This window comes from Aplidium turbinatum, chromosome 1 (genome assembly GCF_918807975.1).
Source record: "Aplidium turbinatum chromosome 1, kaAplTurb1.1, whole genome shotgun sequence".
Classification (NCBI taxonomy): Eukaryota; Metazoa; Chordata; class Ascidiacea; order Aplousobranchia; family Polyclinidae; genus Aplidium; species Aplidium turbinatum.
Window position 1 is genome coordinate 52,335,994 of NC_137472.1, and position 18,230 is coordinate 52,354,223.

At 37.9% G+C, this 18,230-nt stretch overlaps 1 protein-coding gene across 1 annotated transcript in view; it reads left to right on the top strand.

Annotated features, from left to right (window-relative positions):
* The window catches only part of LOC145782777 (nesprin-1-like), a 188,243-nt gene extending 179,525 nt beyond the window's left edge, over positions 1–8,718 (top strand). Inside the window, exons 164-172 of the mRNA XM_082594541.1 lie at positions 93–148; positions 279–324; positions 646–815; positions 927–1,136; positions 1,552–1,710; positions 1,871–2,065; positions 2,492–2,578; positions 3,039–3,061; positions 7,733–8,718. Of these exons, the coding sequence (XP_082450667.1) occupies positions 93–148; positions 279–324; positions 646–815; positions 927–1,136; positions 1,552–1,710; positions 1,871–2,065; positions 2,492–2,578; positions 3,039–3,061; positions 7,733–8,243 (1,457 nt within the window). The 3' untranslated portion in view covers positions 8,244–8,718. The remainder of the gene's footprint in view (positions 1–92; positions 149–278; positions 325–645; positions 816–926; positions 1,137–1,551; positions 1,711–1,870; positions 2,066–2,491; positions 2,579–3,038; positions 3,062–7,732) is intronic.
* Positions 8,719–18,230: the final 9,512 nt, after the last annotated feature.

Genomic DNA, 18,230 nt, shown 5'->3' on the forward strand with positions numbered 1-18,230 from the left:
GATTTTGCATGACGCTCCAAATTGGTATAAAAAAGCGACATTTGTCGTTGCTGCAATGTTCGTATTGTTAACACTACTTCTTGTACTTTTAGAATCATCCGACTTGCACGTTCATATTGAATCATCGAGTGACGACTCCGGCGACAAAGTAAGTTTGGATAGGTTTATTTTAGACAAGCATTTTAGACATTGTTGTTTCGCGGTAGTAGTTGTGGCATTATCTTAACAAATGGGATTTTTGTTTGTTTCATTTTAAATTGTATTTACTTTTTTTTCAGTCACCAAGCCGAAGTCGCCGACTTGAAGTAGCAGACCTTGGTTCAGGTACGCAGTAGCAGCAGCAAGCCTTAGTGTTAGTAGCTATCCAGACAACAAATCAACCGTTTTTTACATTAATTCAACGTCTGCAGACGTTAAATCAATGTAAAAAACGACTAATTTGCTGTCTTAGTAACAACTTTGTGTACACAACCAGCCATTGCGATGTCTTATTGACATCTTTACGATCGCTGTCATGGTATTTGTTGTGGTTTTTATACCTGTTAGTTTTCCATCTGAATAATTGGTTGCTCATCATACAATCGTCAATGCTACCATTGTCATCAGTGCACTGTTGTGACCATGCCTTATATTTTACCAATTCAGGTACCAAACGTCGTCGCACCAAGTCTCCAATTAAAGATCAGCAACTGAGTCAACTCAAATCCGACCTCGACTCTGTCCTCGACTGGCTAGACTCGACGCAGTCGAGTAGCGCTGGCGAGAGAAACAACCTGTCAATCAAAGATGTGGAAAGAGAAATCAGACATTTAAAAGTATGAATGCAACACTTTTTACTGTGACTTGTGTGGCAGTTGCGAGAGTTTGTGTCGCGTAAGGTGGCCCAGTCTTCTGCAATGCAGTTCAACAAAGGTTCTTTACCGCAGGAGCTGCAAGTGGAAATGGAAAACCGCAAGCCAGTGTTTCTATCTATCAACCTTGTCGCATCCCGCCACAAAGATGCCATCCGCGATCATTCCAAAGGTGGTGATGACATCCAGAAAAAACTAAACCGAATGAAAACTTTGTGGGAAGCTACCAGTGCCACTGTGGTGGCTCGCAAGGAGCATCTGCAAAGAAGCATTGCCACTTCTCAGGTAGAAAACAAATATGACATGAACCTACTTCGTTGTAGTTTCGTTATTTTTGATTATAACAAGGCGAAGGTTTTTCATTGCTCAAAGCTGCAGGACTTTGCGACTGATTCTCTTCAGGTGCATGTCGTCAGAATTAAGTCAGCCAACCTATTCTCACGACAAACACCTGAAGAGAGTCAGACCAAAAGTACTTCAGCTTCTCACCATATTCAAATTCTGTACCCCAAATCAACTCTTCAAGTTCCATTATTGCGTCCAGGATTATAGACTGTGATGAATGATCAGACCAGTGGACGTGAATGTGAGGAATCCATTCCTTGTGTCGTCCTTCACGCATTGGTCACGCAGCTGACGCATTATCTTTCCTAAAAAAAATTCTCTTAAACATTTTTCTAAAGTTTTTGTTTTCTCCTAGGAATTCCAAAGCACCATTCATGGCTTACGGGAGTGGATAGACGAGGGTGAAAGTCGCCGAATTGAACTCATTGGGGGGTCTCAAAAGCTTTCCGATTTGCGTAAAAGACACAAAAAGCTCATTCAACTTCGCGTCGAAGCATTGGAGGCCAGAGTGAAGGTGAGTTTATGATAAATAACAAAGCAGTTTTGATCATATTTAATGTTGGAAAGCGTTAATTTAATGTAATTGAAGTCAGTTTTTGCCTATTGGTTTGCTTCTTCAAACAGTTTTTAGTTCTTTTTCATTCTGGTTTCAACCCTTAATTATGTATTTCAAGATGGCTTCCCTCCAGGACATGCTCAATCAGCTTCTCTTTACTGATGGTCGTTATCACGTGACTCCAGTGGAGGGCATCACAGAGATTTCTGAAAAAGGAAGTGACGTATCTGGACGCTTGAATGGTTTCTTGGATCGTGTGGCGAACGATCTACAATCCCTGGAAGAAGACCTTCGTCGAGAGCGTAGCAGAAAGGTTCGTTGAAAAGGGACGACACTTCAAACAAACTGAAATTGCTTTCATTGGACTTTTGAGTGCTCAAACGATGAAAAAAAGTTTGTTCTTACAAACTGTATTGCCTTTTTTACTTTTTTTTTTTGTGGAAAGTTTATTTCTCAGTCACCAAATCACTCCTCTTTTACATTGTACGTTGAGATCATTCTTCTTTTGCCCTCAGCGATTGTGAGATTTTTTTGAATATGTTTCTTCAAGCTAGGAAGTTTGTTAAATACAAACTTCCTAAATAAGTTAAATAAGAACAATAGAACAGCACACGCAGCCTAATATTGGTTACTGTGGTTATGGGACTCGATTTGGTCAATGGTCGAACATTTAATTCAAGTTAATTCTGCATTTGAAAAAGTTTTGAAATTGACTCAACTCTCAAACTTCATTTTTCAGAGAGACGACGTGACGTCAGATACCGACACTTTTGCAAGCCAGTCTGATGACAATTCCTCCATTCAAGCCAGGATACTTCAGCGAAAGGTAAATTTTTAGATTTTGACTTGTAGATTGCGTTAAGTGTGTATATGTCCTCAGATTTACCAACCATAGAGTAGCCATTTGGTAAAAATAATTGTTGGTTTGTGAAGTGATGTATGTGAATGTGAAACAATGAAGTGGTCTTAAGCGTAGAAAAATGATTGCCCGACCTACTGACCGAACTATTTGAGTAGTATTTGTTAAACATTAACCCACTTTAGAATGTCTTAAAAGCAATGGGCGTGTTCTATTCTAACAATGAAATCACAATCTTAAATTTTCAACCCTGTAATCTCCAGTAGTTGGTGTGTTTTGTTACTTGAAAACACGAACGTTGCTGTGTTAGTTGTAGTCTAGCATTAGAAAATTGTGATTTGTGTTCAGCTTCTAAATCTGTTTTCCTTTTTTTCTTTCTTTCTGCTGCTCTCTTGCGTTTTGTCGCACTTTCGTCTTCCTCATTTAGGTGATGACGTCACGAGCGGAGAGGTTAGTCCAAGAGCATCGATGTGTTTCTGATGAATTGGTGGTTGCGCGTTACTTACATGCTGTAGCAGAATGTTGCATTCTAAAGACTAAAAATCGCTCGTTTGCAAACAAGCGAAGCAAGCAGTGTGATTTTACAATGTCCAAAGGTTGCTTTTATTAAATTTCTCAACACACTCGAACGAGGAGTGCTTGTTTACAAACTTTTTTGCTGTGGTATAACTTTTCAAAGGTTTTCTCCAAGCTATATGGTATCGCTTCATTATTACCAATGGTAAGCTGCTATTGAGAAAGCCTTTGTAGTTAACTTCATTCTGGCAACATTCTGCACGTTTTTGCTGCATGGTTTTGTTATCGCATGGGAAGCATCTGGCATCACTTGAATATTTTTATGCCTAGAATTCCGATCCGCTTTGCGGTATCGCGTTGGATTTTAAAAAGGATCCACTTCATTACTATCATGTGCGAGAAGTACTGACTAAACCGTTTGACAAATGCTCCAACAATATTGGTGTTTTTGTGGATGCTTCATTCATAAATATGTTATGTTTACGTTTTCTTATCGCTGTATTTTCATCGCAATCAGTTGCCTTGAGCCTTCATCGATATACGTTTTCACGACATAAACTGTCAGTTACTGTGGTGAAATTTTATGTTTTATGGATACATTTTCAGATTTTGTGTATCTACGCATTTACGAAAGCAAGTTTTAAATGACATTATTTATTTTGAATATTTGCATAAGACATCAAATATATAGATTTGCTCTGCTTGGCTTTTTTGCTTGGCATTGAGCACTTTTGCAATATTTATTGTTTAATTGCATAATACACGTCAAATGGAAAGAATCGGCCACCCCCACTAGTAGAGACAAAACTGAATTTGAATGATGATGAAATGATTCCCTTCTGGCAATATTCGTGCTTTTCACATTATGCGTTGATCGTTGTCGAAGTTCAACACTGTATCCGCCACTTACTAAACGTCGTAATTGCTCAGTTTCTTCATGTTTTCGTGCTTGCTGTGTGGCTTATATTTGATCCAACTAGCGTCGTTTTTACATTGATTGAACGCTTCCTGACGTTAAATCAATGTAAAAAATCGACCGATTTTACTAACTGGAAGATCTGCAGCGCCATTTGGACGTCGACACAATGAGTTTTGTTTCTTGAAGTGATTTTCACTTCATCTGGCCGTGGTGGTTTTCATGGTTCACTCTGAACTACAAAGATATGGCGAACTACTAACAAGTCTTCAAACTTACTAATTAATATCCTCCGTTCTCCATTTCTAATTCTTACATTCAAGACCAAGCTTCTTTGAAGAAAAATGGATGATTATGATTCTTATGTGGTGTCTACTAATACTTTGCTGTTTATCAACTTTGTTGTACCGTACTAATCACTACAATTATGGTAACGCAGCCAAATGCGCAAAAACATATTTATCTACTTTTAAAGTTTAACCATTATTTATTACCCATGGTAGCCTCCTGTTATGTCACATTTCTTGTTCAAGTGAAATGCAATTGTAGGTTTTTCATTCATTCACTGGCCATCGTGATTTGGAGTCCCTTTCTAAAAACAAATTTTTAGTTCCGTTTCGACGTTTCCTTCCACACTGCTTTTAACAAAAACGAGCAACCCATGTTAACTGATCTGAACGCCAATTCAGAGTTTATATGCTTGAAAATTTTATTGAACCAAGTGACATGATGTCAAGCTTAGACCAATGGTTCTTAACGGGTTTATAGTCACCCTCAGCGGTCCCCAGAAAGACTGTTTTTCCCATTTACCTTTTTGTAGGTTGCGCAAGATAATATCTTAAGGAATAGACGTCCCCGGTTTTGCAAACTTGAAAACAACGAACGTCACAGTTGCCATTTTTTATATGTATCATTGATTTATTTAAGATTTTATGATAAAAAAAGATTCAAAATAAAATAAGAAATGTCACATAATCTTCACATTGTGGCATATAAAGTGCGATAACCTTCATGAAAACTCGTCTGAAGGTTTTTAATTTGATCAAAATAACGGTCTATGGCTTTTAGAGGGACACTCGATATCGCTCATGATTCCACACAATTATGTTAGAGACAGTCTGCTGACAATGCATTTATTTCTATGTCGATCAAAATCATAACCTTTTTACATGAACAATCTTAAAATTTGAACTGAATACGAGAACGATTGCCCTATATAAATCATACAAGTAGTTTCGTTTCGTATTTTGGGGTTAGGTGTAGTAAGCGTTGGATATAACTAGGCAGTGTACAGCACATTGCTTTGCAAATCATAAATTTATGTTGGGCTATTCGATAGAGATGGAAGCTTGTGGTCGGTTAAAAATTATTTGAACCTCCGCTAGGTGGCACCAAAAACCGTTACCTTTTCCGCAAATTACAAAGCATTGATTGCAACTAAATTTCCGCCTGGCATCAAGTCTCTCACTTTATTTATGCCACTTTCATGATGGTGGAGGAGGTTTCGGTCCTTGGCTGCTACACAAAGGGTTAAACTTTATGCGAGAAAAAGTAAATTAAAATTGCGTTTTAAGTTTTGCAAAGATCGTTAGTGACGCATTTGCGTACAATTTAGAACATGCTTGCTTCAACACTTTGCAAAAGATACCTCGGCAAACATATAAAATTTATTAGCATGCCAATACTTACATACCATCAATAGCAACTGAAAACTGGATGAAGTTTCTTTAAAAAAACCTTCATGTTCGACTTTTCAGAAATGAAAGAAATCTGACTGAAACACGCCCATCATCCTGTTAGGATGACGAATCATGGTAAAGAGCATAGAGTAACTCTTACGCCAACCCAAACTGTCTTTACAAATAAGACTGAGTTTTTTTTTGCACTTGATCCTTGTAATATTAAGATAGACGTCAAACACAATGTTGTTTTTTTTTGCAACGCACATCTATATCTTCTATACAATATATATAACGTTTATGTAATTTTTTATATTGCAGCCTACTTTTATTTGACTTTTGGATACGTTTATTTGCTCAATGCTCATCAGCCATTTTTTCAAATACAGCTTTTCGAAACTTGCCCTAAGTCCTTGACATTTTCTTCTGCAAACAAAACTACAAACTACTAAAAACGCTGATTACTGCTAAAAACAAACAAACTACTTCTGCTATTTCTTAAAACATTTTTAATTCAAAGTAAATCTTTAAATGAAACTCACTCACTATTTTTCTTAGTTTAAAAGCATTTGTTGATTGAAAAGTGTACAAAAACGCAGAACAAGCACTAAGATTAAGATTACACTAAGAGTTGAACCAACGTGTTCAAGATTATTGCGCATGAATGACCGAATGTGTCTTGTTCCCACAATGGCACGCCTGCCTTCATAGCCTTGTGTTATACGAAACCAACTATTTGAGTTAGTTCACACGATTAACTGTTGGTGTGCTCCTTGCTAACTTGCAGCTATATAACCTCGTTTGTATGAAACGATTGAACGTCCTACATTAATACCAGTGTTTCCAAATAAATCTAAATTCGACAATCATACGAAATATTGTGCTTCTACATCTTTATGGTTTCACCATTTTACAAAAATTTTGAAACTTTCCAAACAATTTAGCGGAATGTTTTTAAACTTCATTGAAGTACGAACTTCACAATCAACTCCGTTTAACGCTCCAATTTGACTTGGTCTCAACTCTCGACGACTTAACCCGATTCAACAGGGCAACTTCACTTGGGCTTGAAAATAGGTGTTAAGAAGTTCGCTACAGGATGCATAATATTATCTGACCTTAATTTAAAGACAAGAAATGTCATGTGTTGTGATGCGAAAGTGATAAAATAACCGTTATATATTGATTGATAAAAATGTGGCATTATGAAGCAACAAATTTCTAAATGTTGCATTACTGTAACAGATATTCGCAAACTTTAACCAAGCTCGGATAGTGTTGCTTACGTCATTCCTTATACTCACAATGTTTCAATAACCGATTTACCTTTAAGTTGATGAAACACTATTGGTTGCTCGTGAACTTACAGTTGCTTATGATGGCTATGGAAATGCTTGCAAACAGCTTGACAGAATATTCGGATTTTTCTAACGTTTGTTACTTTTTGTTTATGGTTCTTTGTTTGTTTTGACAGTACCACTAACTACTGAACCACTACAAATAATGACTTAATATTGCGACCATTGTGGCGTGACGCGTGTTTTCATTTGCGACTTCATTTCTTTCTTTTCTTTTTTCAATTTCTTTTGTTGCATGTTTTGCATGTGAGTGTGGTGAACTATAACTGTATTAAGAAGTTTATATTTGTCGCATCAAAACTTATGATTGAAGATTAACGGACAAGAAGGCAAGACACAAGTCCTTGTATCCACTTTCAAGCATGTCAATAAGTGTCTTGCCGGTGATTCAATCGTGTTATAGCGGGCGTCGAATCAACGATATCAAGTATTGGCCAGATGATCTCACCATTCGGCCATGTATCCATACAACAAAGCAACCATTTTTACATTGATTCAACGTCTGCAAACGTTGAATCAATGTAAAAAGCGCTTGCTTTGTTCTCTGGGCAGCTGTCAGAAAGTGCAATTCTTGACACATGCGAAAACTCCACGCGAAATTGTGAACATTTAACGTCAACCAGAACGTAACTAACGATATTTCGTTTCACAGCTATGGAGAAGCCGAAAGTCAAGTTAATGTCAATCAAGCTTCCTCAACTTCTGAAATGCAAGAAGAAATCGTCCTGAACGCCAACGAAACTTCATATGTTCTCGAAGAATCGACGTCATCGCATTTATATGAATCTGAAATGATTACGTCATCGCTTCTATACGCTGAAGCAAGAACCGCAAAACTGGATGTTGATGCTTGCGTTACCCAGCAACACAATGATGATGTAACTTCTGAGTCAGTGAATATTCCACGCAACGATTACTATTCAAACGACACTGACTTCTTATCGCCGTTGAGTTTAAAGCAACCCGGAAAACAGAAGAAAATCCCTCCCATAACCTTCCGTCGGGTATTCAAAGCAGCGTTGCCGTTTTACATTCTCTTTGTCATTCTTTTTGTAATAATGTTTCCGGTTTGTGAGGACCTCAACTCGTGTTTGCGTCGGAATAATCTGCACTATTCCTGGTACCCCACGTTAACCTGGACGCACGGACCACCGCCAACTTGAAAACACTTTTTTTAAAGCAAACATCCATTCTAATGGCGTCGAAGCACCGTTCGAATACGTTTGATAACAACCAGCTGCATCCGTCCTCGTTGGAAAACCTTCACTGTGATGTGAGGCGTCTTGCCTTGTGACGTACACTATCCCAATTGTGTTTGTAATCACGCGTAGAAGAAAAGATATTTTTGTACTTGATCTCTTAGTATCTTCACGTCGTAGAAGTAGGCGATAGCGTTTCAAACCTATTTTCTATAGTTGCATTACTTCGCTATGTGTTTTTGGTACATCAGTTTCATGTCGCTATCATGTAAATACACGATTTTTGCACTTTTGTCAAGCGACAAATTGTTACAAAAATAATGCAAACGTGTTCGCCTTCAATGTCTGTAGCCTACATTGTAGTTAAAATACGTTTATTCTTGTGCTACGTTAATTTTAAATGAAATCAGGTTGATATTTGATAATAAACTTCTGTACTTCCAAATGAAATGTTTTAGGTCAGTCGGCTACCATGATATTGCAAGTGTGAGGTTTGCAACGCTTTAGGGATATAGCCTATGTCTGCATGGCATTTAGCAATGCGCTGGTCGTGTCGTCGTCGTGTGAGCCTCTGGGCCCGAGGGTCTATCTTTTTACCACCCCAGATTCACGATGTTCCCGGACTACACTGGAAGGCTTCTATAGAGCAGCCAGTCTTTGGTTTCTTTAATGCGCTGGTAATGGAATAAAGCACTTGGCGACAGCAAAACGGAGAAAGAAAGCATCAAAAAAGCTGTCAGCAAAGTGAAGGGAGTAAAAAAATATAATGCTATTTTAAAGTACACTTGGATGAACGAATCTCGGCAGCGCTACGACAACAGACTGTGGTCGTGTAGCAATCACTGTCATAAATTTGTTAACAATGGTTAAGTCAGGGTTAAGCGGCCATGTTTCCATAGACTGCATGTATGCAGTATCTCAAGTTACTTTCTATAAATGAGGGGTGAAGACAAGTCAGATTGTTCGTGGTGTTTAAAAACAGTTTGATCATGCAAACCAGGACGAGTTGTCAAAGGGGCGTGTTGTCACCAGGGCTTTGGAGCAAGCATAAACATTAAGTTGCTCCAGTTCCGGAGCTCTCTTTTATCATAAATTAGCTCCTGCTCCGGAGCTTATTGATACCACTGCTCCAGGTCAGGGATGGAGGAACCATTTTAAAAGTACGTGGGCCCAACGGGGTAGCAGTCAAAGTTAATCAAACTTCTTAAAGTTAAGACCTCCCATAACATTGCTGCATTCCTAATACTTTAAATCGTTCATACATTGTGTTTTCATGATTGCCTTTTGTGCCAACCAGCAAAAAAATTCAGTTTTTGGGTCCGATTTGGCCAAACAAATTACAAAATTGCTCTATAGCGCTGTACAAAATATGGCGATATACACACAAATAAAAAGGCAATATACACACACAGTTATAATACCAACCGGGAGAAATAATCTGCAGCATTGTACAGTAGGCCTACGTGCATGCACTGCATAGTATGTAATGATATCATTGTTTTAACCTTGGAGAACAATTAGATTGATTTATAGATTACTCCATCAATCACACGCAACCACACGCCACACCCACACGTGCTTCCCATCAACAGTGGGCTCAACAGAAAAGTTTAAAGATTAGATTTTATCATTGAGCTATCAAAGATAACACAGCAAACAAAATTTTTTTTTTTAAAGACACGGCATGTGAAAGTCATTTTAGGGTATTTCGAGGCCCCTGATTTCGAAAATGCACTTTTTTTTCAAATTGGCTCTAGTTTTTAAGATAGCCCACAGCAAAAACATTTTTTTGCAATTTTGAGCCCATATAGATTTAACATCGTGTCGTTTATTACATAGACAAAACTGAAAGTAATCCTAGGCACATTTTTGAGTTTTATAAACGCCATTTGAAACCAATCACCTTAATATATTTGTTGACTTCAACAATATCAGACTTACTAACTAAGCTACTAAGTACAAAAAAAATACATAGGGGAGATGTGAGACCAATGATACAAGGGGACCAATACAACACAGCTCGTTTTTGATCCCTACTAAAAATTAACTTTTTTTTTGGTGGTTATTGGAACGAGATTACATAAACCTTCTTTGCCACGAGGTTTGAAAGTTAGGTTGTTGCAAATGCAGAAATGAGAGACAAAAGTATGTTTTGGCAGGCAAAAGTAAAAAAGTAGTACTTCTGGAAAACTTTCAATATTATGTTCAAGTGTTTATTATAGCAAATGCTAAGTTTTTCATGTACTAGGTAGGAAGGTATTCTACAAGATTGGTAGGCTTTATGAGAGATAATAAGTCGAGTTTTGTGAAACCATCGTTTAATTCAAAGTTTTTGAGATGGGGGAGCTTTGAGACACTGTCAATTGAGACCATGTCTCAAAGGTCCCTGTCTGAATTTGAAAGTATTTTTTGCAGAAAATGCCTATGTTAAAGCAATCCGAAGGCTTAAAAAGGAATTTTTCAAATGAAGCTTCAAATAATGCTTTGCATGACATTGTTTAATATAACTTATCTGTGAGAAAAGCTGCCAAAAAACATAAATTTGATCATACCACTCTTGGCAGATACTTGAAGGATGGATGAAAAATGAGCCATTTTCTGAAGTGTTGTCACACTTCATTAAATTTATGAATTTCTCCAAATCAATCTAGGTATTTCTGAAAACGTACAATGTGAGAATTCTGTAACTTCTGATGAGCATCACCAATCAGGAGAAACTGAGCCTTGTACTTCAGCTTCCTTACAAAAAAATGATTCGATTTTGTTATCTTCAATACGGCCATATCCAAAAGCAGTTGCAAAGGGAAGAAAGAGAAAATCACGAAAACGTAAATCAGTTGTAAAAATCTTCAGAATCTAGCACAAGCAGTGTTGTGAAAGTTCATCTAGAAACTGACGTTGAGAGTGTTTGCACCGATACCAGTGATGTTTCATGTGAAGAAAATGCATTGCAAAACATAATTCCTGATTGTCTTTCTACTGGAACCTATGTGGTGGCCAAAGTTCATGCAAATGCAGATGTTAAATTTAAACATTTCATCGGCCGGCTTGCACATGAACCTGATCAAGATAATGACTATGAAATGGAGTTATTAAAATTAAATTGAGAAAACATCAGACAAAATGAAGGACTGTTTTGTGTTCCCAGAAAATGAAAATGTGGCTTATGTGTCTCATTGTGATATTGTATGTCTTCTGCCAGACCCAACCTCTGTTGCCAAAACGAAACGCGTGTCTGGTGTTTTGAAATTTGCAATAAACTTGTCACAGTATCACATTGCTGTCTGTGACGACTCCTCCCCAGCTAACTGTCACTGTTTAAACAATTTTGTATTGAATCAGCTTGTTCGTTCTTCCATTTGTCCATGTTCGTTCTAGAAACTTTTTGTTCTTTGCTTTTACACAAAATGCAATCTTTCTTCAGAAAAAGTACAGTTTTTGTGAAAGTAGTAAACCTGTCTCATTGGTCCCATTGGTGTGTTGCAAGTGTTGCAAATGACACAAAAAAGTGAACTTTTAAAAAGTGAAATAATTTTTTAATTTGTGGTCCAATCCGAAGCCTTAACTATGCATAAACACAGTAAGAAGATGTGCTTCCCTCAAACGCTTAAGTAGCCCTGTACTGCGAAAATCACGCGCGACAACGAAAAAAATACCCATTTTGTTTCATTGGTCCCACATCTCCCCTACGGTACATTGTTTTGCTTAACAAACTAGACGAATAAGCAAAACAAAGCCATCGATGAACAAACGTAATTCTTTATTATGGTAGGCTTACTATAGGCCTACTGAGCAACACCCATCAAGGTACGAAGGCCATTTATATCAATAAAGTAGCTGCTTAAAATTTTATCCTTGTTACGGAAGAATGTAATCTTAGTTCGAAATTCAATTCCTGGTAGTTTCGAAAATTCGAAAAAACGAAGTGCATTTTTGGAATCAGGGGCCCTGAAATACTTTAAAATGAATCTCACCTTTTGTGTCAAATTTGTTTTGTTGGCCTGTGTAATCAAACTAGTGTGTATCAAATGAGTGAAGAGCTTTTTTTTGGAACTCCTTCTCTAATTTGCCGTTTTCACTACCTTTTCAAAGAAATTTGGCTTTCAAAAGTGGGTGGGCCAGGCCCACCCAGAAAATAAAGTAGGTGGGCCCAGGCCCACGAGGCCCACGTGGTTCCTCCATCCCTGCTCCAGGTTCCGAAAAGTGCTTACTTGTAACAGTGCGTGCTTGTAGCGTTTCGAATACTTGTAGAGGCTCTTGACCCAAAGCCGGTTACCGAGATTGGCAGAGTGAAGTTTTCTGATTGTTGAAGTGTTGTTGCCGGAAAACTATTCCATTCACTAGGTGCTGCTGAATGGAGAGCAGTCCTTAGAATGCGTTGCTCAAGCGCACATCCCCGAGAGTCGAACCAGCGCCGCGTGATCTTGAACCCGTGCGCGTAACTACAGCACTGAGCAAACGGGGCGGACATGGCTCCGGCTTCAAAACCCTGGTTGTCACAGCACACTTTCCATGTGATAACCCAAACATGCAACAACGAGTTTTCAGTGGAAGGCATAGTTTTCAGTTCTCTTTCGTACAAGCAGTGAAGGTTAAGTAATTTTCACTTTAGTAGAAATTATGGGGAGTGCCATTGAATTTTAGGCAAAAGTAAGTTTTCTATCTGAACAAAAACATAATTTGGCAAACTAAGGTAAGGTCATAACTGATCACTGAAAGATACCATTCGCTACCTTTAGGCCTGCTCTTTTCATCACACCAAATAGATAAGACATGCAGCAGAGATGTAGCCGGTTGTTGCGGTTGTTGATTGTTGAAACCATGTGATTTCATGCCACCGGCGTGTTGGCCCGTGGAATGCATTTTTGCTATAAACGTATATAATTTAAATATAAACATTTGTATGTGCTTATGCAACGAGGCGATATGCGTTGTATAAGCACTAACGTTGTTGTAGCCTATATAAGCACTATATAAACTACTATCTGCTAACTATAAACTACTATATACTAACTGCGTTGTATAAACACTATAAAAAAAATTTTGCGCGGGGGGCTCCCCGTGCAAATTTTTTTTGCGCCTTCGGCGCGAAAAACTTCCTTTCCGTCTACAGTACCAGTAGCATTAATCCAGCACTGCACAGCATTTTGCAGAAACTTCAAAGAATGAAAGAAAAAAAGAAATAACACAAAATCACATTTTGTCCACGCAGGGGGGGCTTTCAAAAGTCGGGGGGCCGGAGCACCTGCACCCTCTGCCCCCCCCCCTTAATCCGGGCCTGCTAGGAATAGTGATTGGGCCGTTGATGGAGTCTAAGATAACTAAGTCAGATAGCTATCCCAACCGCTTCAATTCTGTTTAGCCTGTATTAAAACCATTCTTTGTTGATATTAGAGAACATGTGCAGAAAATTTGTGACAACAACACGGGGTGGGGCGTGTTGTCACAACCCTTTCACCTGCATTAAATACATCTTTACGCAAAAACGAAATAGCCCAACCAGGAGAAACTTTTGCTGTAAGTTGGCTAAAAGAAGTCGAATGATGCTTTTTTTAATTGGGCTATTTAACATTTGAATAGCATTGGTAGGCTAGGCTACAGAACTAGATGATAATAGCCCAGCCTACATGCTGATTCGTATAAATTGTGACAACACGCCCCGGTTTGTCTTACTGCAAAACCAGATAGAGTGGGAAAAGTCGTAGGTAAGTTAGTGGGATTGCAATTAAATAGCATGTAGGCCTAGGCTACTTGTTTTACATTAAGCGATAATTTATTTGCCGAAAACGTGGACCGAAAACCAATTTGTTAGCCTACTGCAATCATTTCCTCGTTGGCCATTTCAAAAAGCTTAAAGATGTTTCTATTGCTAAGAAATAAGCTACATCTAAATCGTCCGCAAACATCACTGGCTGACTGGCTCTAAATATTTCAAACACCTAGAAAAATGATTGGCACAAATCAGAAACAATAGAAGCCTAGTCCTAGTATTGATCCCTAGGGTGCATCAAACAAAATCTCAGGCTTATTAGAAAAGGTTTAAGAGAGCTCTATACTCTTGAAATCTGTTTTCTAAGTAGGCTACGGTAGTTTTTGAACCAGTTGTAGGCGTAGGCTATGCTTTGCACCTGATACCAAAATTATGCAGTTCATGTAAAAGTAGCCTAATGTCATGAAAAGCCTTTGATAAGTCTAAAAAATAGGCCTACCCATAGTTGCATTTTTTTTAGTAGCCTAACCGGAAAGGATTCGATATTTTACTAATGAGATAAAAGGAAGCGAGATTAGTGGAGTGATTTCATCTGAAACTAAACTGCTGGTCAAGTTTGAATTTCGAGAAAATCAGCAACTCTGTTGTAAGCTACATTATTTTTTTCAAGTAGGCTACCGGTAGCCTACTTTTGAAAACAACGATAGCAAGCTGATAGGGCTATAATTCCTCCCCGTTAGCTCAGTGGTTACGCGCCCGGCTCAAGATCATGCGGCGCAAGTTCTACTCTCGGGGTGTGCGCTTGAGCAACGCACTTTCAGGACTGCTCTCCGTTCAGTGGCATCTAGTGAATGGAATAATTCCCCGGCAACAACACTTCAACAATCGGAAACTTCACTCTGCCAATCTCGACAACCGGCAACTTCACTCTGCCAATCTCGACAACCGGCCCTGCGCCAAGAGCCTCTACAAGTATGCGAAACTACCAGGAATAACCAATCAAGGCTTTGTCAGTCTGAGAATCAAGATTCAAAAACCAACCAACCATAATTGCTACAATGTTCTGCTTTACTATTTTTAAATATTGGTATCTGAAACCGGGGACATAGTGAGTATCACTATATCCCCGTCTGAAACATATCTGATGTCTGAGGTATCTTTAACAACTGAGACGAGTAGGCTATCCCGCCACATTATACTTTTTCATTGAAAAAATTGAAGGGTTCATTTTTCGTGTAAGTTCCTTATTAGTCTTTAATAAAACTTCAGGTCTGTCGGGGGATGCAGAAAAAGTGAAATGAAGGAACGATGCTTTGCGGTTACCACATTGTGACCTCCATTCACTCAACCGTTGAAAAATCTAAGTTTGCCGGTGTAACGGTCCAGGAGTTACTGCGGTCTGAAAGTTACGGTAACTTCTGGACCGCGTATACGCGGTCTGAAAGTTACTGCCAGTCCAGAAGTTATTAAAACAGGGTTTTCAGATTTGACGCTTGCAGCAGATTTGTATCAATGATTTCAACATTGGAAACATGTTGAACTTGAAGAATTATCCACCATTGCATCTTAACAACATGATTTACAGCAGAAACGTAATTGGGAATGAAGCGAAAATAAGATGAAAGTTAAAAGATGAGTTTTGTACCAGAAATTGTTGCTGTTTTGGAATGAAATTTGAATTTGTAACCTAACAATTTACGTAGGCTATCATTTTAAACTGATTTGTTTGTATTATACCATTTGAAGTTGTGTCCGTGCCTTACGTGCGGTGGCAAATAAATTTGCATGGGGAGGTGATTGACTAGATGACCACTTAGCCTATAGTTTTTTGCTGTCATCCTGATTGTGCTATAGCCTAATGCAACCTACGATTCACAATGTAGTATTATGAGTGTTTTATTGACTCATTGTAGGCTATATGGCTCTGTTGAAACAAATAATTTAATTGATCATCGCTCCAAACATTTCAAAGTTTAAATCGGGCTATGCGTGAATCGGTGGCATTTAATAAGCTGTACAGCAACAGGCCTTAATATATCGTGCAAAGTTTGCATTTCAAGGCTGACTTGTTAGCCGCTGGTCTTGAGTTGTAGTTGACGAACATAGTCTTTGACTATATTTTATGTAGGCCTATTTCATGAAAGTTAAAAGCAAAGTTTTCTAGTGAATGAAGCACTGAGCCTATTTTTGGTCTGGTTTTTTGTAACTAACGTTTTGAAGAAATATAAAGTAACTCAGGCTACATGTAGGCCAACCGGTAGTCAAAACGCCATCAACCTTCAGTGAGTAGGCTATCACAGTCTCACACGCGGGGAAGGCTTTAGCTTTTACGAAAGTGATGAAAACAATGAATTTCCGTTGGACTCCCATCGAAAACACGTGGCACGAAACTTAAAAGTCTAGAATTATGGTTTCGTGGTGAGAATATTTATCCTTGGGATTCATCTTTCGCACACTTGCAAAGGGTTTAATCTACTGACCAAGTGAAGTTTCAGTCCATTTACAAGTTTTCCCAAAAGAATTTCGAAAAAGCACACCCACTTACAATAGCAGTAACTTTTGGACTGCTTCTGCGGCGTTGCAGTCTGGAAGTTACTGTCAGTCCAAAAGTTACCAGCGGTGCCAGGCGTTTTCACAATCGATAGAAAAGCGAAAATTGTTTTAACTAAGTGTAATGAATTCATTATTCTCAAACTAATGCAAGCTTTTCAGTTAACATTACAAAATACTTATAATTATTAATCTGATTTTTTGAGAGGTTAAAAATTTAATTATTTTTTAAAACAAAATTAAATAAAATTTAAATGAAATATTTGGCAACTCTTGTAACTTTTGGCATGCAGTAACTCTTGGACTGCTACACCTGTAGGCTACTTTGCTGAATGAAGCCTGAATCTAAAAAAATGCAAAACTGAGGTCTGGTTAGCGCTAGCCCACACTACATGGCTGATTTGATAATGATGAGCAATGGCTGATTGCCCTGCTGAATTTTTGAAGCTGAAAATGTCACGTCAGTGCTGTACGAAAAATAAAACAGTACATAATCGTGGTGTGTTTTACCAAAAAAGTCAGTTGACTGGTCATCAGAAAAATGACACCTAATAATATTGTACATTTTTCCTGCTGAGTGCTGACAGGACAGCACAGCACATTGTAGTCTCGTTTGGTGTCAGCTGGTTATAATCTGTGAACGGTGTTCAAGGAGTTAAGATGCACACATTTTACCAGAGATGTATACCGTAGTGTCTATTATACGTAGCCTAGTATGCATTTACCAAAGTGTTCATAAAGGTAAAATTTTATATTGCATTCATTTCCAGTTTATTCCGGAAAACTTATTTATGCAGTTTTATAGAATACTGGGTTTATGAAAACATTATCATTAAAAAAAAGCCTAAAACAGCTGTTTGTGACTGAAGAAACAAAAAGATCATTCAGTGATTTTTTAACTCTTGATGAGTGCTTGGGCAATTTATTTTAAGGAAGGCTTTCACTCTATTCAACCAAACATAGGAGATGGAACAATTTTACCTTCTAATAAATGTTTCAAAAAGGGAAAACTTTATTTTTTTCAATTTTTGTAAACAGACCAGTGTTAGTGGTTCAAAGCTGTTTGTATTCAGCTTCCAAAAAGATTTTCTCTGTCGGAGGAGAAAGATTCCCAAAATGAATCAATCCTAGCTGTCCAATGTCCATCCTTTATTTTGACATATTTAGACTAAGATCTCATATGTTTGTATTTGCAGAATCTTTTTTGTAATTTATGTAGGCCTAATTTTTCTATTTGTAGTTAAAATATGGCAACATATAAAGAGGTTTTGTTTCATTGTTCCATGCTTACATTCATTTGTCTTGGTGTGTGGGATGTTTTATACAACTATGAAAAAAATGGTTGCGAAATGACTTATATGTTTGAATATCCCAAGTACTTGAAAGTAAGAAAATATGTAGTCAATAATATTTTTCATATGATATTTTAATAGCTTCATAAACAAGAACAACAAGATAGATTTAATTAAAAGAACAAAACATTGAAGTGAATACCATACCTATTTAACATTAAATGAATATGATACAACCTGCATCATCATTTTCCAGGCCTTAAAACTCATATTATTTTCCGGCAGCCATCGTGGCCTACCGAGAGCTCTTTCTCCGCGGCAAAATCTGAGTGCTTGGAGGCCCAAATACAAATAACGATAGCACAAATAAATAGAATTAAACTTGCAACAATGCTGCAA